This window comes from Lathyrus oleraceus, chromosome 1, assembly GCF_024323335.1.
Source record: "Lathyrus oleraceus cultivar Zhongwan6 chromosome 1, CAAS_Psat_ZW6_1.0, whole genome shotgun sequence".
NCBI classification, from domain to species: domain Eukaryota; kingdom Viridiplantae; phylum Streptophyta; class Magnoliopsida; order Fabales; family Fabaceae; genus Lathyrus; species Lathyrus oleraceus.
Genome location: NC_066579.1, coordinates 148,836,550 through 148,858,585, shown reverse-complemented (window position 1 = coordinate 148,858,585; position 22,036 = coordinate 148,836,550). Strand labels below are relative to the sequence as shown.

General features: G+C 34.3%; 1 protein-coding gene and 1 pseudogene across 2 annotated transcripts; both read left to right on the top strand.

Annotated features, from left to right (window-relative positions):
- The first annotated feature begins 246 nt into the window (after positions 1-246).
- Positions 247-2,844, top strand: LOC127096396 (senescence-associated carboxylesterase 101-like; annotated as a pseudogene).
- A 5,508-nt stretch (positions 2,845-8,352) lies between these two features.
- Positions 8,353-11,527, top strand: LOC127123098 (senescence-associated carboxylesterase 101). 2 transcript variants are annotated; one of them, XM_051053364.1, is made up of 5 exons: positions 8,353-8,535; positions 8,634-8,985; positions 9,717-10,253; positions 10,380-11,157; positions 11,280-11,527. In XM_051053364.1, exons 1-5 carry the CDS (start codon positions 8,519-8,521, stop codon positions 11,294-11,296), a joined length of 1,701 nt encoding a protein of 566 aa, XP_050909321.1. In that variant the 5' UTR covers positions 8,353-8,518; the 3' UTR covers positions 11,297-11,527. The 2 variants fall into 2 exon arrangements, with proteins under 2 accessions (XP_050909321.1, XP_050909315.1); XM_051053358.1 differs by having other exon boundaries at positions 10,380-11,527.
- The last annotated feature ends 10,509 nt before the right edge of the window (positions 11,528-22,036 follow it).

Genomic DNA, 22,036 nt, shown 5'->3' with positions numbered 1-22,036 from the left:
TTATGTAAAACTTATTTTCAGCTGGAGTGTTTTAGAGGGGGCATCAGCTTTCTATCAAAGTAGTTGCCATTAATTTTTGAGACATTTTCCCTCTCCCAATTTAACTATATATTTCCTTCACTTTTCCTATGAGTTTCCTTTGTCTCTTCCAAAGAGACTTTTCACTCACTATTTATATATCAACTCTTTCAATTTCTTCACAATTCACAACCTTCAAATTCTTCAACTTGCTTTTTCTCTACCACAATGGTCCAATCTCAACTGTATATTAATTCCTCCTTCTCATTTTTCTTTTCTTTTATCTTTCTTTTATTTTGCTTATTTTTGCATGGAAAAAAATGCATATGCACGTATATGAAGAAGTATTACTTTATGAGTATATTTAATTTTTGAATTAATATTTTGTGTGTTTGTAGATTTAGCAATGGAATTGAACTTGCATCTTTTGTCACAAGTTCTAATCTTCTTCGAAAATCATGGAACATTATCAAATCTCGTAATGTAGATATTGCTTCAAATGTTGGTGTTGGACTATCATGGAAACTTTATAAAGAACCAAACACTGATGTTACAATCATAGCATTTGAAGCTAACCCTTTAGATTCTTTCATTCTTGGATCAGAATTGGTTTCATTTACTAAACTCAAGGAAAATAATTCCCTTAATTTTGAGTTTTTGTCTAGTAAAAACATTTCTCTTAACATCACTCTTGTTTCACTCTTTTATGAAAATCATGATATGTTTGATCACTTGAAATCGGTGGTACATCTTTTTTTTTTTTTTGAATTTGTGTTTTTATGAATGAATCGTCTTTAACTAAAATTTATTAATCATTTGAATTTAATAACTTGATTTTCATATAATGATTTCTGAAAATATTTTTGCATAATGTGACAAGTATTTATCTGTAAAAATCATCGGATACTTGATCATTTGAAATTTGAGGTATATCTTTTTCTTTTTTGAATTTGAGTTTTTCTGAATGATTTATCTTTAAGTGAAATTTATTAACCATTTGAGTTCAATAATTTGATTTTCATAATTTGATCTTTAAGTGAAATATTTATTTGATAAATGCTTAATTAAGGTGTTTATCCATACTCTAATGCGGGTTATTAGCTCCTCTAAGTTGATAATTACCGGAGTTGCTCTTGGAGGATCAATTGCTTCACTCTTCACTTTATTACTATTAGAAAGCATTGATTCGAAAAACAAAAAACCTATTTGCATCACATTTGGTACTCTCTTAATTGGTGACAAAATATTAAAACAAGCCAAATCACAAAGTTGTACATAGAATTCTTGCTTTTTGCACATTGTTTTTTGCAATGATTGACTTCCAAGGAAGTTTGTCCAAGATCATACTAGTTCTTATGTGCCATTCGGAACATTCCTTATATGTTATCATTCATATTCTACTTGTTTTGAGAATTCTGATTCTGTTTTGATAATTCTTGAGATTTTAGTCCATGATCGAAATCAAGTGTTTGATTCTATAGATATGAAAACATTGTTGAAAGTATTTATCGAAAAACAATTTGCAAGGACATAATAAATCGAAATCAAGACATGAGTTATTCTGATCCACTACTTGCGTGTATTAGCTTGCAGTTGTTGGCATTAGGATTGTCTCCACATATGCAGGTAACTCATTAATTGTTACACAATGTTTGAAATTATAACTTTAATTGTTTCATAATACTTACATGATGGAGATTTACGTTCAAATGGAGTCTCGATCACATTTGTATTCAAGTCATATACACGTAAAAACTATGATATTGCGACTCAGGTTGTGACGATTTACAATTTCTTCAAATCATGTCGCATCCTAATCTGAGCTTAAATATAAACAAAAAAGTATATGCGTCTGATCTAAAAGGAATAGTTCTTGAATTAATTTGCTTTATAAGTTAATCCTATTATAATTATTGTATAAGTAATTTTTCTTTGGTATGGACATTTTTTATTGATCTCTCTCACTTAAATTGATTTTTCAGCGGCAAAAACAAGACATTGATATCACTACTTTGGTAGAAAAGATGGAGGTCTTAGAGAAAAAATTTATTTTTCAAAAGAGGGATAAATTTGATCCATTCTAAAAATTGAATATAGTGAAGAAAGACATGGTTGATCTCGAATGGTACAAGAAGGATTCGAAAGATGGAAATTTAGGATACAATGATAGCTACAAGAGAATGAAGTTAAAATGTGACCAAGATGTTGTTTTAAACCATAAAAGCCTCACATTTTATTGGAAAGAAATGGTCCAAAAACCATTTATTAAACCACAGAAAGAAGAGGTGTCGCTTCGTACTCGCTGGCTCTATGGTGGAACAACTTATAGGAGAATGGTTGAACCATTAGATATTTCTCAATACTATCTCAAAGGTGGTAAAGACTATGTGACTAAAGCAATATCTAGTCACTACAAACAATTGGAGGGTTGGCTTGAGGAAGAAGCAACAACAAATTCTACCACAAATGGTTCACAAAATGTAACTAGAGATGATGTGGAATCAATTTTAACTCTCGATTCTTGCTTTTGGACACATGTTGAAGATGCTCTAATTTCATGCAAACAATTGAGGGATGTGAAATCTAGTGTCATTGAAAAGGAAGATGCAATAAGAAAATTGATTGAGTTTGAGAATTATTTTTATGGATTGCTTATAGAATATGCAGTGTCACCAAAGATTTTCTTAAGTGAGAGTAGCTATATAGAATGGTGGAATGAGTATAAGGAAATTAAGGGAACTTCATATAACAAAACTCACATGTTTTATGAGCAATGCTCGTAACTATAATGTACAATATGTTGGAGGAAGTTATAATTTTGAATGAAGAATTGTCATCGTTTTTGTGGTTTTAGCAATGTGAAATATCTAAAACATCTTTTACCGTGATATTGAGGGAGGTGTGAAAACAACCCGTCTTTTAATCATGATTTCTCTAAGAAATGGAGAAATTTTGTAGCATTGAGGGAGGTGTAAAACAACCCGTCTTTTTTAGTTCCAATACATATCCAAGCTTCTTATTTATAAACTAAAATAAGAAGATAACATATAGACGTAGATACTTACTACAAAAAAAAATTGTATAAAAAATTTCTTATTACCTTTTATTCGTTTAAGTATTATTTAATCATATTCACATATCCAAAGTTTTCCACTCTAATATGAGATTCACAATCTTTTCAATACACTATTCAATACTCTTTTTAGATTTGGTGCATGGATATAAATGTTAGGCAGTTCATGGTTCGATTAATAAGTTTATCTCGCTAGAACGTAAAGGAATGTTTGACAAAGTCAAATGAAAATGAGCTTATTAAATATTTTGTATGCTAACTCTTTTGCAAGTTTATATCATGAAGATTTGTACACACACCTCACGAAATTGTACAAAATTATTGGTACGCTATGAGCTCTAGAAAATGAGGAATAAACAATATTCTTACAATTATTTCCACAGTCTCTGATTGGAAAATCAAATGAGTGGTATCTAGATCAACCCACGTTGACGAAGAAGAATAGGAACTTGTTGGAGGAAAAGTTGTTAAGCATATTATTTTCTCATAACAAATTAATGGAAGCTAAGACAACCATCGTGGGATTTCCTAAGACACAATGGAAACTCTCTATGATGCGTAGGAAAGATATAAGTCAATGCTGAGACGATGTCAAAACCATGTTTTTGACAAGCTCGCGCATATACACGTCTTTAGTAATGGACTCCAATAACAACCGAAGTTGTTACCGGATGCTACTTGTAATGCCCTAATTCTCTGATTCTTGTTATATGGCTAGTAGTGATGAATTTGGGTTGCTTAATGAAGAAAATTAGAGCTAATCAACCCTAGAGGAAATCATTAGTATTTTGGATAAGACTCAATGGAAAAAATGACCTTTCCTTAAGTCATTATATAAGTCCAAAGTGGGACCAATTCTCTCATTTTACTCCTTCATTTCTATTTCTACAAACTTATAAATTGAAGTGGGAATTGAGATGAGAAAAAGGAGTTAGGCGGAACCTTGAAGAAGGAGGAAGAATTCTTCATAAACCACCATCTTCTTCAAGTGCATGCGTGGGAAAGTTATGGATTCTTGAAGAAGGAGCATAGAGGAGGAAATTGAACATCATCATCTCCATCTTTCCACCTTTATTTCCAAGTTTCATCACCCTTAAGATGAGCCTCTTAGCTAGAATCTTAGCACATTGCATGTTAGGATTGAAGTAGAGCGATGATCTATGCTTAGAGTATGTGAAAATGCCTTGTTTTTGTCATTTCATGTTGAGTATAATATAATTTTGGGTGAACCTTGCATGTGTTGTTTTACTTTATTCTTGATCCTTATATCATGCTAGTATATGTTAGGGATCAATTGATCATGGTGCTGGAAACTGAGTTAAAATTGATATTTTTTAGAAAAATTGCAAGTGTAATCGATTTCACTATGAACAGTAATCGATAAGCACCCTAAAATTTTGTTATTTTTGAAATAGACTGTTCATGCCATCGATTGCACCAAAAACAAAAATCGATTAACTCTCTTGATAATTTGAAAAATGAAAGAGAAAAAGGTCTTACAATCGATTGTAGACATAAAGAAACTGATTGCAATAACAGGATGGTTCATGGTTAATTATGGTGTTGCTTGAGTGCTAAGACTTATGCTTGTGATGCAGTAACATATTGGTTCATGGTTAATTGTGGTTGAGTAGAATGTGAATGATAGAAATGTAAGAACAAGATTTGGTTCTGCATCTGCCATTTAGTTTTGATGATAATAATACAATGTTTCTTAGAGAACAAGTTTGCACCCTAATGGTTTTTTCTAGTGTTTAATTTTTGCTTACAGGTTCTGATTCTAAAGATTTGACGAGTGACTTCATCAGATTCTGGAGTCAACACACTTTGACTCTGAGGATATAGAAAAGTGCACTTTACAAGATTATATCAAGTTCTAGGACACTCTTAAACAATGGTTATGATGAACGTTTATACTAAAGCTTCTGACTGTTACTATAATTGAAGAGCCTCTGAAGATTTGTCAAGTTCTCAAGATTCTGCGTTGTCGAGTTATGAAGACTCTGAAGACTCTAAAAACAAGGTTTTGAAGAATCTCTACTCAGTCCTGGTCCTTCTAAACATGCTTCGACAATATTTATCGATAAGCCTCTAAAGATTAGAAGATAAGATCAAGGTTTTATGTGAGAAAAATAATACACAGTACAGGTGAAAATGCTCATTCCACTACGCTGAAGATTATTACTTTGTTGCTTTATGTGGATGACATCCTCATATAAAGAAACAATGTCGAAGATGTTACGAAGGTGAAGTTCGAACTCAATAAGGAGTTCGACATAAAGGATCTGGGAGCTGCATCCAGGATTCTTGGGATTGACATCCGGAGAGATAGAAAAAAAGTCGAGATTATGCTTATCTCAAGAGACATACCTAAAGAAGATTCTCGACAAGTTTGGTATGTCGAATTCGAAGCCTGTTGTAACACCGACTAATCCTCATTTCAAGCTGAGATCGACTCAAAGTCCTAGTACTCAAGTCGAAAGAGCCTATATGAATAACATTCCATATGATAGTATAATAGGTTCTTTGATGTATGTTATGGTTTGTACGAGGCCAAACATAACGTATGGAGTGAGTCTTATAAGCAGGTATATGGTCAATCCTGGGAAGGTGCACTGGAAAGCATTAAAGTGGATTCTAAGGTACATAAATGGATCTCTGAATAGATTACTTATTTATGGTGGGGCCTTCGGTGATGATAGCAAAGTCAAAATTGAAGGATTTGTGGACTCTGATTATGCAGGATGTATGGATTCTAGAAAATATATTTATCGATATTTGTTCACTATGTTTGGCACACAATCATTTGGAAAGAAACACTTTAGAAGTTTGGTGCCTTATCAACTACTGAAGCAGAGTATATTTCCCTTATTGAAGCTGTGAAGGAAGCATTGTGGCTTGAAGGTTTGACTAAAGAGCTGAAACTTCAAGGCTGAGTTATCACTGTTAAATGTGATAGTCAAAGTGCACTACATATGTCGAAGAATTCAGTCTATCATGAGCGAATCAAGCACATCGATACGAGGATACATTTTGTCAGAGAGACTATCGAGCATGGAGAAGTCCAAGTGCTGAAGGTTTTGACTGAAGACAATGATGTTGATATGATAACCAATATATTGTCAAGCTGCAAGTTTTTCCATTGTACACAGTTGATAAAACATCATGAAGAAAGATAGTTTGTTCCCTTGATATTTGTATAGTTTGTTCCAAGGTAGAGATTTGTGAGAATTTGGATCGAACACTAATCTCGACAGAGATAGCCTGATATTTCGATAGGAGTTGTGCATGTTGTAGTCGAAGTCTGTTCAAGCTTGTTGTCGAAATATGTTAACTTATATATGACAAATATGCTCTCAAAGTGCACGCTATATGTTGCACAACCTGTTATGCATTATGCAGTTGTAATGTATACAAGTTCTCTAGGAATCAAAATCTAGCATGAACCCCTCAGGTGGATTCTAACTCCCTCACGAATTCCTCAAGGTCAGCTCCCAAATAGTCTACCAACACCTCCAGTACCTCATCTATTTTTATCTTATCGTGGTCTAATAGTCTCCCACTGATCGGAAGATATAGTAGGCATGAGACATTGTTTAGTGTGATGGACATCTCACCATGTGGAAGATATAATGACGACGTATCTGAGTGTCATCTCTCTACAAAAATGGAAATCATACCATGGTTAACTATAACATAACCGGTCATGCACAAGACGCTTGGCCCAGATAGATTCAACACATTCGTTAACCACTGCTCATTAGGCACCTCTAAACCCCTAATCCTCTAGGCGTGGTTGATGAATTTTAAAGCATAATGGTCCTGCATCAAAATAAATCATCGTCAAACACTTCGAATATTATAACAAAGATGTTTTTCAAATAATAAATACGATTGAATCTTACCTCTCCATCGCAGACATGTCTAGCAGTATGATCCTGGTAAATAGGCAAGATCAACAAGTCTGATGGGACTCCTCCAAACCCCTTTGGTGTCTAGGGTGCCTCGGGTACCTCTGATGCCTGAGTAGGTGAAACTTATCTCCTATGGGAAGACGGAGACAGAGATCCACGAGTAGGTGACATATGTCTCCTATGGGAAGACGGATGCGGAGATGTGTGTGCATGTGAGACCTGTCTAGGAATCAAAACTGATAAATTTCGGAGATGCATCTTCGGGCTCTAGGAATCAAAACGTTGAAAACTTTTTGAGATCCATCTCTGGAATTTTTTGCAACTCAAACTGATGTTAATGGCGGAAATGTAATCCCTATAAACATCCAAACAATTAATTAATCATTAAAACTAACTATCAAACACGTTGATCATGTAAGTAACATGTATAAACTACCTATTACATAAGCTAAACCTCAATTCTACAAACGTATGTAGAAAATAAAAAAAAACTTAGAGAAAAAAAAACTTACAAAATGCAGCTTTAGTTTGATGTAGAGTGAGCTCTTTGATCGATTTGATGTTGATGGAAGAAATTTTGAAGTTCGTTGAATGATCTTGAAAGAGTATTTTGAAAAGTGAGGAATGAGAATTGTTTCTGATGCATTTTTGATTAAACATTATCGAAAGATGAATCTTCATATATTACACAGAAGGTGTATCTCCATAATTTTTTTAGCACAATCTTAAAACCTGATTAAAAAGCGTATGAATTTTAAATGTGACCGAAAATGTATATCTAGATTCTGTAAAAGAAATTTTTAAGTTTGTAGGATAGCAATGCCTTATGTATTCCCAAAAAAAAAAAAAAAGTGTTTTTGTCTCAATGTTGCTATGTATTCCCAAAAAGAAAGTGTTTTTGTCTCAATGTTGCTATAAGTTGGTTTTTTTTTAGTGAATATCAAATAAAAATAAAATAAAAAGTATCACGGCTTCCAATCATTTTACTATATTATTTAATCATATCCCCGTGTTTAAAGTTTACCCAAGTTTGTCTCAAAATATGCATCTCTCTCAAGTTACTCTATGTTACAAAAATAAATTGTGACACCATATATAAAATATAAATGCTATTTATGAGAGGGAACATGAATCTGAGAGAAAAAAATTGTAAACATCAAAAAAATATAAGAAAACTGTACTGTTTTTTTTTTTTGGATTTTCACACACTCTCCATCTATTTGTATTTAATAGGATTTTTAAGTAAGGTGTCGATAAAATTTGTTAAAATAACAATTTTCTAAATATAATCTCTTAATTCAGAATATTGCTTACAAATTTAAAAAAATAAAATAAAGTACACACGTTTGCTTCGTTGACTTCACCAAAGAGCACCCTCCTTCTTTGCAATTTCATAACATCAATTCTCCAAAGACTATACTTTTTCTTCTTTTCCTTAACCATATAATATATCATTCCATTTTACCTTCACTTCATCACATATCATAATCTTCTATATTTCAATTCAATCACCATGACACCCCTTAAACTGTAAGTAACATAGCATACTATTATTATTCATTTATATTATTACATAACACTTTTTATTTATTTTATTTTATTTTATTTTTTGGATTTTTTTTCTTCAGATTTAGCAGTGGAATTGAGCATGCATCATTTGTGACAAGCTATGAAATCCTTAAAAAAACGTGGAATGTTATCTCATCTAGTTATGAAGACATAGTTTCAAACGTTGGTGTTGGATTGTGTTGGAATGTTTATAAAGAACAAAGTTCAGATTTGACTATTATAGCCTTTGAAGCTACTTCAGATTGTTCTAATCTTAAAAGTGGTTTGGTTTTGTCTTCTGACCTTAAAGGGAGGAATTTTCTTCAGTTTGAGTTTTTGTGTTCTAAGAGTAACCCTTTTTTCTCTCTTAATAGTGAAGCTGTTTCGCTCTTTTGTGATAATTTTCAGAAGCTGGATCAGTTGATATCTGAGGTATTTCCCTTTTTTGTTTTTGATTATTTTTATGAGTTCTAAATCTAATTAGATTTTGGATTAAATTTTTCTTTAAAAGTTTCTGTTTTGCTGCAATTCTAGTGTTTGTTGTGTAAACTGATTTAGGAATCAAAGTAAAAGCACTCTTTTGAACTGAGGTATTTAACCTCCCAATTTATCATAATCATAAAAATATTGAATTTCTTAGCTTTGCAATTTCAAGACATAGAAAGCAAAAAGTAAAGGGAGTTAGATTCTCTCCAATAATGACACTGACCCATTGGAAAAAACGTTTGTCTCGGTCTGTGATAGTGTCGGATATTGACACCTACATAACACCAACACTCGTGACTAAATTTAATTTATTTATTTTTAAAAATTATTATCAATGTTAACGTATTACTATTAGTGTTGTGTCCGGTGTCCATGTCTCTATCCGTGCTTCACAAATGATACCTCAATTCAAGCAATCAACACACAAATCGATGATAATTGAATTAAGTTTTGTTGAGAATGACTCATAGGCAGGGGCGAGGCAGCGGAGCGAGCTTCACCCCCTGCCCTTATAGTTTGCGATTGGGGTATAGTTTACGGGTATTATTGTAATATAAATCGTAGTATTTATATAAGTCTTGTATGAATGTAAATCCTAATTTGTTCACTATCAATAATATGTTTCTAGACATGTTTTGGTTTCATGTCTAAATCCTTATGCAAAAATCTTAATGCAGATTTTAAGTAAAAATCCAGTGACTCCATTGATTGTTACTGGAAAAGGTCTCGGAGGATCGATTGCTTCGCTCTTCACAATATCACTATTAGATAACATCGGTTCAACGAAGAATCGACCACTATGCGTCACATTCGGTTCGCCTCTTGTTGGTGACAAGAAATTGCAACAAGCTATATCGCGTAGTTCCTATTGGAATTCTTGCTTTTTAAACATTGTTTCATGCAAAGATCCTCTTCCAAGGCTATTCATTGCAAATCACGTGCCTTTCGGAACGTTTCTGTTTTGTTCTGATTCAGATTCTACTTGTTTCGAGAATCCTGATTCGAATTTGGAAATAATCTTGACATTAAGCAAAGTACATGATCAAAATCAAGGATTTTTATCGGATGAATATGGAAATATAGTCGAAAAACTCAGACGTAATGCGGTTTTCAAGGATTCTTCTATACCGGCCGGCGATAGGACTCGTTCGGATTCACTTGTAATTGGTATCAGTTTGCAGTTGCATGCATTAGGATTGACATCACAAATTCTGGTATGTGAATATTTCTTTATCTTTTTCTTGAAGAGCAAGAATCGTTTATTCGAGCTTGTTTGGATAAGTAATTTAATTAAGTGCTTATGTATATAAGTTAATTTCTAAAACTAACTTTGGATGCAGAAAGAGCATAACATTGATATCAATGTCTTAGAAACAAAGATAAAAAAGCTAGAAGAAAGATTCATTCTTCTAAAGAGGATATCGTTCGATCCGTCGAAGAAACTGAATCAAATGAAGGGACACGTAGCGCAGCTCGAATGGTATAAAAAGGAAACGAAAAACCGTGACATAGGATACTATGACAGCTACAAAAACATGAACTCGCCGTTTGATCACGATGTTGTTGAGTTTCATAAAAAGTTAACAAATTACTGGGAAAAAATGGTTGAAGAAGTTGAAATGAAGCCTCAAAAAGAAGGCGCGGCATTTCGTACTCGTTGGATCTACGCGGGAACGACCTACAGAAGAATGGTTGAACCGTTAGCTATTGCGCAATACTATAAAGAAGGTGGAAGAGATTACGTGAATGAAAAAAGGTCGAAACACTTCAAGAATTTGGAGGAGTGGTTAAAAGAAGGTTCGAAAAAAGCTAAAATCGAATTAAATAGTACGAGTAGGAAAACCGTGGAAGTGATTTTGACAATAGATTCTTGCTTTTGGGCACATGTTGAAGAAGCTATACTTGCATGCAGAGAGTTGAAGGAAGTGAAAGATAAAGATGAGGTAGTGAAGAAATTGGTTGAATTTGAGGACTATGTTTATGGTTTGCTCAAGGATTATGCTGTTTCGCCTGAGATTTTTTTGAGGCAAAGTAGCTTTATGAGTTGGTGGAAAGATTATAGAGCTATTAAGGGATTTTCATACAGTTCAAAACTTGCTGATTTCATGAATGATTTTGGTAAGGTTAAGCAATATGTTTTGGGAGCTTATAATTTTCCTTGAAGTATATAGTTCTAAATTGCGGTTGCAGTTGCGGTTATGATGTATCTGTGATTTAATTGTGATTTGATTGCGATGCAGTTGCAGAGACTTCTTAAATCTTTTATGTTGCAGAGACAATTGTGGTTGCAACTTGCAAGTCAATTTACAAGGACTAGATAATAATGCGAGTCTCGTATGTGTAATAAATTACAACTTCATCATATTTTACTCTTATGAGGCTTTTTTAATATTTCCTTTGTCAATTTTGGTGAGAAGTATGCTGTGTGTATATTAATTCATATTGAGTTTTTGAAAAATATATTAAGATTTAGAAACATTTATGTTTATGATCCAACATCAATATTTAGATAGATTTTATGCATTCTGAAAATGGAAGTTTGATTATGGTTTTCTTCATATTTAGGCATTTCATGTGCACGAACATTCTTTTTACCTGGAATTAGGGAAATGCTCGTTACACTTAAAGGAATGCATCCCACACATATGAAAACTAATGCTTTTCATACGTCCCGATACCCAAAATCATATCAAGTTTTACTTTTATGACATTCACTTTTTTTTAATCAAAATATAATCCGGAGAGACATCTCTTAATGTTATTTGGCTGTGTTCAAAAATGTATCTTTGAAATGTTTACTGAAATTCTTTAAAAAATATGTGAAGCGTGTTAATGGTGTTAATGGCCGAAGGGATTATTTCAAGATAAATCTATGCAAATCCTCCTTAATTATTTTAGAAAAACATCATTGTCCCAACATTACAATTTTTTGATGTCACCTTATATTAAAGTAAAATAAAGTTTATATTAAAGTTAAATGAAAGTAAAAAATCATACATTAATTCAAAAAGTCAATACCATACATAACATTTGTATGAAAATACAAAAAAATATTACATCCAAAAATAAACTATTGGGTATGTCTAACCCCCTACCTTCTCCTCCTCCGCCTCTACTGCACGGCACTCCGTAACTCAGCAATCATGCTCTCCACGAGGGCCAACTAGGGTATGTCATCCTTAAAGAGTCTTGCATCTATGTCTGCTCTACCCATCTCCACAACAAGCTAACAAACCGTCGACACGTCCTCGATGTGGTCATCCCTAGCCTTAAGTACCTCCTGGTTAGCTTGCCCAAGTGGGCTTCCAGGAGCGTCTGGTGTCATGATATGGTGTGATACCCTATAGAACCATGTCATGTAGTCGTATGCAAGGCCCAATGTAGAGGAGCTAGTACCTTGTAATACTCCTCTAGTACCATGTGACTCTCGAAATTGTTAAGTATTGCCTCGAGATCTCTGCAGCAGACTCATAGGGGGTCTCAAAATAATATGTCGATAGTCAAACTTCCGCATCACTCGCTCTGGAAAATAAAGATAAATAAGAGATTAGTCACATGTCAGCCATCCAGAGTATAAGAAAATGAAGTCAACTGGACGCGTCTCGCAGTGACCCCCCGTATTGGTAAAAGGCAATGTCATCTGCTACAAGACGCTCAAGATGCACTCTAAATGATTCGACCGTGTTATTCCCCTTATATCGCACAAAGAAGGAAGCATGCAGCCAATTCTCAGCATATGTAGGCACAACTTTCCACCCAGTGATGTGAGAGAAGTGGGAGATAATACATCCCTGAAATATGGTTATATACAATATTAATAACATGTGTAACAAATGAATTATTAAAATATTAGTAATTGTAAATTACCGTAAGCAATGTGCAACTCCCTATCATTTGCTTTGTCTTCTAAAGACAACTCTCACCTAACTTCGAATACAGGTAGACCAAACATGCGGCCCCCAGTTGAACTCGTGAATCACAGTCAAGTCGATGAAGTACTAAAGATAGACCACATCGACATAGGTTTCACTTTTGTCCACAAAACATGGACGTGTCAACAAAGAATACGAGGTAACATCTCAATCCACAAGTTTGATGGTGCTTAACCTGCCTATCATCACCTTTCGTATCCACAACCCATTATATGTGTTCTTTATAAAGATTTTCCCAAAACTAAATCTAGCATGAGCACCTCTTGTGACAGTTTCCTCCTCTGAGGCATTAGTTGGGACAACCTCCAAATGGGTGTCCATCATCTCGACGACTTCCTCTCGACCGATCCTTCCTGTGGCCTAGTAATTTTCCCTTTATGGGAAGATGCATGAGGCATGAGACGTCATTCAAGGTGATGGTCATCTCGCCTATAGGAAGGTGGAAACACAAAGTCTCTGAATGCCACCTCTCTACAAAAGCCGCATGCATGTCGTGGGATATGGTCATGTACACAACAAAACATAAACCGACAAGACTGGAATAACGGAAAGCATTATGAAACCAAACAGCAGTGGGTTACCCCAACTCCAATATCTTATGGTCGTGGTTTACCGATTTCAAACATGTACGATCATGTAAAAGAAAAATATCACCATCATTATCGATTTAATTAGTTGAAAACATAAGTATTGCAAAATAAAATAAAATATACCTCTCCTTCCCAGACATGTCTAGTTGCATGAGCTGCATAGAGATGAAGTACAAAGGTGTCAAATGGGCTTCCTGGATAACTCTCTAATGAGGCATCGACAACGGCCTCCTCCTGAGCTTTAGGGGCTTCAGGTTTTGCTACATCATCTAGGAACGCGTGGTCTCGTGAAGTGGACATATGAGAGAGGCGGCTACGAGAAGAATAATAAGGTGGTTGGGAACCTCGATGCTGAAAACCAAATGGTTGCGAACCATCAAATGAGTTATCATTAACTCGTGGCCTCGCAGTCCGGGCTGCGACCCTCTCACATTGTATCGACGCAGTTTGGGACACACGTTCGAGCCTAACTCTGTCAGGACAAATCCACAAATTCCATAAAATCAACCATATTTTAGTCTGAGACAAATCCGGAGATCCATCTCCAAAAATAGCAATGGGAAAATCCTGATATGTCTCTCCAGACAAAAAAAATAGTTATACCGGATAACCAAAAAGAGGTTACATTTGCATCCATTAAAATCATTTCCAAGTGTTCTTTGTTAGACATGCTTGTGACATATCATAAATCTCTAATTCTAACAACAAGCTTCCATAAATCCTTGGAATCATTGAAATCCTTCACATTCTCAACCGGACATGTCATTGATAATAAAATTGACATGATAATGATATTAAACAAATTCATTATTACATAAGATAAAACAAAAAAATTTGTATGATTATTTTACAGTATTTTGATAACAAACAAACACAATAATGTAGAACATGAAGCAAACCAATGAAACACAAAAAAACATATACAATCAAAAAAATCATAACAAATCCAATTAAATAGTAAATCTGGTGAGAAGGAAAATGAAATATTCAACAACATTTGTAAACAACAGTAAACACAATAAATATACAATCATCAAACTACCCATTTGAACTTCAAAAACTCACCATTAACAACTAAAGGAGAAACAAATAATCAAAGCAAATGTTTTATATCTTACTAACGATAGAAAGCGATGAATTTGTGAGTGAAAATCGTCTAGTATTAATGGCAGAAAAAATGTGTAAGGCAGAAGTTGGATAGTAGCAGCCGAGTTTTATGTTGTGATTTAATTGAAGAGTTGTTGTATGATATGAATTTATTGAAGTAAAAACTTGCCTGTAGCCAAAATGAGATGTATATTTGTAGCTTCGTTTGGCTTCCTAATAGGAAATTGTAGCTACTCAAAGTGACTCTTGAATTACTTTTAAAACGTATTTGAAAAATGTTAAGTTGTGCAAATAAATTCAGCCGTGAAATGCAATAATGAAAATGATAAAAGTTAATGGTTAATTTGGGTTAAAACATGAAAATTTTGTATTAATTAGCTTAAATGTAATTTTCCAAATTTGACTTTGAAAATAATCAGTTTGAACTAAAATAAAAAAGAGCGTAAACATGATTTTGGTAGCATGTAACTTTTATAGATAAATATTAGATCTTTAAATTTTAATTCTTAAAAAAACTCTAATATTTATATCTAACTGAGATTTTTTTTTTATAATTTAATTGAAATACACTGACAGTGTAAAAAAAATTTACACCACCAATTAATCATATATGTTGGATATTGAAATAAGTTTGACTTTTATTTTAAAAATCTATAAAGTAATGCAAACGGGTGATGAATCAATAGTGTAAATCTTTTTACATTGACAGTGCATAGTAATTATTTTTTTTTTTAATATTAAAGAGTGTATTAATTTTTTTTACGAACTACAATATTGAAGAGAATTGAAATTTAAAAACTAATAATTTTATAAAAACTAAAAAAATATTTAAATTCATAATTTTTATCAACATCATGTGATATATGTGAAAAATATTTTAGTCACTTTTTTTTAAATTGATGGAATCGGATGAATTGAAGTGAAATGAGATGAAATATAATTATATTTTATTATTTAGATCATTTAAAATTGGATGAAGTTAAGCGGAATAGAGTGATATAGATTTCATTTAATTTCATCATTTACCACCATATTCTTTCTCCTTCGATTTGGGCGAAATGAACAACTTGTTTTTTTCTGTCCTAAAATTTGTAAATAATAAAATGGTATCTTCACTCCGCTCCACTCTATTCCATTTTATTTCACTCCATTCCATTTTTTTTCGATTCATTTCATAATATCAAAAGTATAGTGTATCATTTAACTTTTAGTTTATGTGAAAAAGAAGTGTTGCTAATAGTCAACCCTTAAACTACTTTGTGTGAGAGGCTAATATATAAAAGGAATAATTAGTCTTCAGGGCCCATAAGTTAAATTTTAGTTCTGCTTTAGTCCCTTAATAAAAAATTGTTACAGTTTGGTGTAATATTAGTTATGTTAGCAATGTTGGTCTCTTCCGTTAGTTTAGCTGAGAAAATGGTAGTATTTGCCAATGTGGCGTGTCAACTGTGTAATGACTCATCAAAATAATTTAAAAAAATAATTATTTAAGGGCATCACATGTATCAAACATGGCTATTTTTTTCTTGATATTCAAATGTCATTCCAGAAAGTGATTCAAGTTGTGTTCTTCTGTTTACTTTCTTCCTCAATCCCATAGTGTATCTTGTCTACGCTAAAATCAAGGTTATGTTGAACTTTCATCTTGTATACGTTTCTAGGGTTTTAAACTTCATCTTCTCCAATGTCAAAGTTGTCAAGCAGTGCTTTGGATTGGTTCTTCGTAGAAACAAGAGGAGGGAGTGTTATTGCGAAGAAGAAAGTGTCCTTCGTACTGTAAGTGACATGAATAGTGTTAATTTTGGGAGGAAATTTTGGGATTATGGAAATTACATGAATCATATGCATAAGGGACACAATTATTTCAAATGGTTAGATGACAATATTGTTGATGAAAGTGATCTGAAGATTCAAAGGCAAAAGAAGAAACTGTACAAATTGATGAACGAAATAAGTCAAACTAGAGAATTGTTGAAAGTGTCCATTGTAGTTGAAATATTGAGCTTAGTGTTGAATGTTGTATTTGTAACAATGTATTATTAGATTTGGGTTTTTCCAGTCTATGAATTTATCTGTCTTTTATGTGTATCTGTCATGAAATGTATCTGTCAACATTGTTATGTATGTTGGTTGCATTTGGTGAACAAAAACACCTATGTGTAATGAGTTTATGAATGAAATGAATTTGTCATGATGTTATTAGTGAAATGTCACTTTTATTTCCAATGAACATATCAGAACAAATGTAATTTTATGTAATGAGTTTATGAGTGAAATGTAACATAACCATAAGTCATAACAAAAGGTTGCTTTATAAGTCATAACAAAAGGTTGCATTATAAGTCATAATAAAAGTGGCATTATAAGCCATAAGTAAGAAACTACAAAATAGACATTATAAGCCATATGTTACATAGCACAACCAACAAACGTGGCATTATAAGTCATAACTCATAAACAACAAAATAGGCATTGTAAGCCATATGTTACATAACATAGCCAACAAAAGTGGTTAAGAACAAAGCATAAGTATTAGGGTTGGCTAAGAAAAGGTTTTAGGCCTTTTTGAAGTCTCCTTTTATTTTTGGGTGGTTGTTGAGTTGAACCTCCAGTTGGTGTTAGCTGACTTGAAGCAGCAGGTAGTGATGGCTGACTTGAAGCAGCAGGTAGTGATGGGCGACCTTATGCAACAACAATTAGAGTTGGATGACTTAAAGCGGCATTTAGAGTAAGCTGAGTACCAGTAACAATTGAGGTAGGCTGGGTAGTAGCAGTAGTTGGGGTAAGTTGAGTAGCAGCAGTTAGGCTAGGCTCAGTAGCAGCAGTAGTTGGGGTAAGCTGAGTTGAAGTTGTAGGAAGCTTGAATGTGGTCTTGTTGTGACCATCCTTATGGCATCGACTGCATTTGATGCCAAATTGTGCTCATTTGAGCCATGACTCATTTCTCATTTGTTCTCCATCCTCCTTGTTCCTTTTCTTCTTAGGTCTACCAGTTTGCCTTTTTATGGGGGGTGGTTGCAGGTCAACAAAATCTGTTTTTGTCCAAAGAGATTCCTCATTGACTGGATAAATCACTAATGCATAGCAAGCCTCATAGAACTCCTTTTTGTAATACTCGGGCATAAAATTATCAACATGTAAATGATGATCTTTCATGCATGAAATTGCATGACAGCATGGCAACCCTGTCCCATTTACCTTTTCCTTTTCCCTTCCCCTTTACTTTAATTTTTCCTTTTCCCTTCCCCATTCTTTTATCATCCTCTTTATCCAGAACAATTTATTCACCAATTCCTATAGTATCCTCATCAGAATCCAAAAAGTTCACATTCAAAGCATTGTCATTTTCACTACCACCACCATCTTTTTGGTTACATTTCATCCCCTCATCTTCTTGGTTACATTCCATACCCTCATTTTCATCTTGGTTACAAATAAGTCCCTCAGCTACTGAATCTTTTTTAACATGTATCATATAAGGTGTGCCATCCAATATATTATCTTCTTGATCACATACCATATAATCAATGGTCCCCTCTAAAGTAATATCCACTATTGCATCCTCAGACACAGTGCCCCTCCCCTTTCAAACTAACATCCTTACATGAATCTTTTTGGTCAATTCCCTCAGTGGTCCTATAGCGGTAAATTCATGATCATTAAGCTATGGATAAGCTAGACATCAATTAAACAAGAGTCGTCACCGCGCTTTTATTGTTTCCAATGGAAAAGTACGAACAAAACCCAAGAATAATAAGTTTTCAAATAAAAACTAATAAAATGCTGGAGATTACAGGTAAGGGGGTTGGTTACACAGAGGGAAGGTGTTAGCACCCAAAGTGTCCTAGGTACTCCTAGGGAGCCCTTTCTTGTGTGCATATGTGTTTTTGTACAAATGATGTTTGTAAATAAAAAGAGTGTGGGGATGAGAAAAGAATTCATTAGTTATATTTTTGTGTTTGACAAGACCTTCAGACTTGTGCCTACGTACCAACATAAAAATGAGGGATCAAAACCTCGTAGTTCGTGGTATCAATTTCAAAGTGAGTGTATTGCTTTTAACAAAAATTTAAGTTTGAAAGGCACAAAGGCCTAAAAATGGTTTGAATGAGTGTTAGTTCTTTTTGGCTTTTGAAATTTTAAGTCAAGTATAGTTACGTTCATTTACAACTTTGATTAAGAAAATGAGTTTGAAAATGCAATGTGATCGGAAAAATAGAAAGTGTACTATTTTTACCGATATAGTAATACGGAGTTTTATTTCCAAGTATCGATCTCAGGGATTGCGTAGGAAATACTTATTTAACTTTGATTCTATCAGAAAAAAAATATAATGGTTTGGTTGTTTTAGGAATTTCAGCAATAAACACAAAACACGGTAAAAATGTAATTGATTAAGTTAAAGCATGCTAGGGGAAGTGGTTGATTTAACCAGTTATGAATTCAGTCAAGATTTCCTTAATACATATGACACATTCAATTACCTAACCTCATAATGTTCTTCCTTAAGTCCGTAAGGAAGAAACTATTAAACTACCAATTCTTACTCAAATGTCCATTCAATTAATTATTGATTTTAATCATAAACAATATCAAGGTTTGCGGTGGTTTACAAAAGTTACTAGTCCTAGATGATGCAATCATAAACCTAATTGTGTGAAAACCCTAACAATCACAATCCTGTTATTGATAGTCATAGATCAATTTGTATTTGTCCGATACAAATGCATAATAACATCACACAATTGAATTGAAATAAGTAACATAGTAATAAGGAAATCATTTGTTCAAATTCATAACATACGATCAAATCAGGACCACCCCCCTAACATAGGGGGTTTAGCCTCTCATAGTAGGAAACGAAATCATAGTATGAAAATTAGACATTACAAAGAACTAGGAGATTTGGATCTTCAATGGTCGGAACCCTTGAATCTTGCCGTCTTCGAATCCTCCGTAGTAGCTATCTTCTCAATGTCGTGTTTTCTTTCGTGCGTCAAAAAGTGTTTTCTCCTTTCCCTTCCAAGTCTTCTAATAGCTTCAGATGAATCTCCTCCAAGCAAAAGGTCCAAACTACCCTTAATGAGCAGAATAGGTTCACAAAGCAAAAGTTTAGGTTTCCAAGCCGCGCCCAACAACACGGGCCGTGTGTGTACACACGGGTGCCCGTGTGTGCTCTCCAAAATGGGCATCTTCAAATCAAGCTACAGAGGCAACAACACGGGCCGTGTTCCTCCACACGGGTGCCCGTGTTAATGCACTGTTTTAAACAACACGGCTGTGTGTCACCACACGGGTGCCCGTGTTGATCTCTGTTTTTCTTCTCCCATTTTGCTTTGCCTGACCAACAACACGGGCAGTGTTGTAGCACACAGGTGCCCGTGTTGACCCGTTGTCTCTTCATATTTTTGCCTTTCTGAGTATCCATAACTTCACTATTAATGCTTTTAAACCTGTGCAATGGCCTGTAACAATAACACTACCAAACGAAGCGTAAAAGAGATCTTTTTGACATAAACTTGTAATTAAATGCAATGCGATACCAAACCAACAAAACATGATAAATGACTCTGAAGCAACTATAAACAAACATAAATCTTACCAAAGTGATGAAAATATGTCGGATTAACGGTGGGAATTCAATGGAAATGGTGACCGATCACAACCCCAAACTTGTCTCATTGCTTGTCCTCAAGTGATGTATTGAGTCCAAACAAAGGTCACCCACAAATTCATTTTCCACAATGCAACCTAGTCTTTCACAATTTGTGTTATTCCTTTCCAATCGAGTTTCAAGTCTCTCCGACTCAGGCAGTTTGCCACATTTCCACATCAGAAGCCTCGTCACCTGCAAGCTTTTCACACACTCACAACATCTCTCATGGTTAGGGGTGTACACTCACAGCACAGTATGCAATACCAAACTCTTAAATTTGAATACATTCTAATGTCACGACAACAGCAGATTCCACACACTTTACGAGGTCTTTTTGGGTTGTAACGGGGCTTGGGTACGGTGGGATAAACAAAAAAAATGGATAACAAAAGGTTTTGAACTCGGCAGTCATGTTGTGTGATTTTTCTTTCTCTTTTTCTCGTGCATCACGTATACTTTGGGGGTTAATTTCACTCTTTTGACTCTCTTTCTACTCAAATTTTTCGAGCATTTTATAGGTGTTAGAGTCTTAAGTCTCGGCAAATGCATTTTTTCTCTTTTATTTTTCTTTTTTTTCTTTTTTTTTCTTTTTGGACATACACAATTCTTTTCTTTTTGTATGATCTCTTATTATGCACTTGCCCTATCTTTCTAGATTACTACCCCAAACTTAGCTTTATGCACATCTTGCAACTCACAACAATCATGCCGAGTGATGGAAGGAATGAATGATTAGTGGTTAACATGGGTTTATGATGAACAAAAGGCTATGGCTCAACGGGGTTCACGAAGGGAAACATACAGATAGGGATGGCTAGAAAGGCCCTGGCTAAACAAACAACTTGCCTCAGTGTGTGTTGTCATGCTGTGACGTGTCAAAAGGACATACGCAAAATCAGAGTGATAGAGTCATACCTGGCTGAACTCTCATGTTGATATTCAGTGTCTGGCTTTTTATAATCTCACCATGTTGGTTAGCCTTACAAGTTCTGAAGCCTCCTCGTGTCATGTGGTTTCTTTTCTGATTCGGTTCTACCATACCGCTCTGTTGGTCCAGTGTCACCAAATTGTGTCAGACTTTACTTTCTCATGGTTGCATCAACTTCCGGGGTGCCTTATCAGAATAAGTATGAGGGGTGTCTTTCATCCACTACCATTGATCCCAGATTCGTCCATAATTTCTCATCACTCTGTACACACAGGTAAACAATAAAAACACAATACTACGACAACAGAAGCAAAAACGATGAAGGAAAACATGAACAAAATGAAAACAAAATAAAACATGATAAAACATGAAAGGAACCCCCCCCCCCCCCCCACACACACACACCTGAACTAAACATTGACCTCAATGTTTAAATCTAGATACAAAGGGGACTCACAGCGGCTACTGTTGTTTTATTGCACTTGTGTGGTTTCCTTCCATTTTGAGGTGTTTGTAACTTTGCCCTTCTAATTATCCTCTTCCCCTACAACAAAATTTTAGCACACACAAAGAAAAAGAAAAACGAAATAAATTAGAAATCAAACACGTGGGTTGCCTCCCATGAAGCGCTTCATTTAACGTCGCATGGCTCGACGGTTCATTTCCCTTATCATGGGGGGTATTTCAGGTTCAAAACCTTGTTGCACCTCTTGTCTACAACTTGGACGTTGTCTCTTTTGTCAGTGTGGACTCCTTTGTGCCACGATTCCTTTTTAGCTTTCAT

Coding starts and splice junctions, on each gene's coding strand:
- LOC127123098 (XM_051053358.1), top strand. Junction 8,986..9,716: donor TGGATCAGTTGATATCTGAG/GTATTTCCCTTT, acceptor ATCTTAATGCAG/ATTTTAAGTAAAAATCCAGT. Junction 10,254..10,379: donor GATTGACATCACAAATTCTG/GTATGTGAATAT, acceptor CTTTGGATGCAG/AAAGAGCATAACATTGATAT.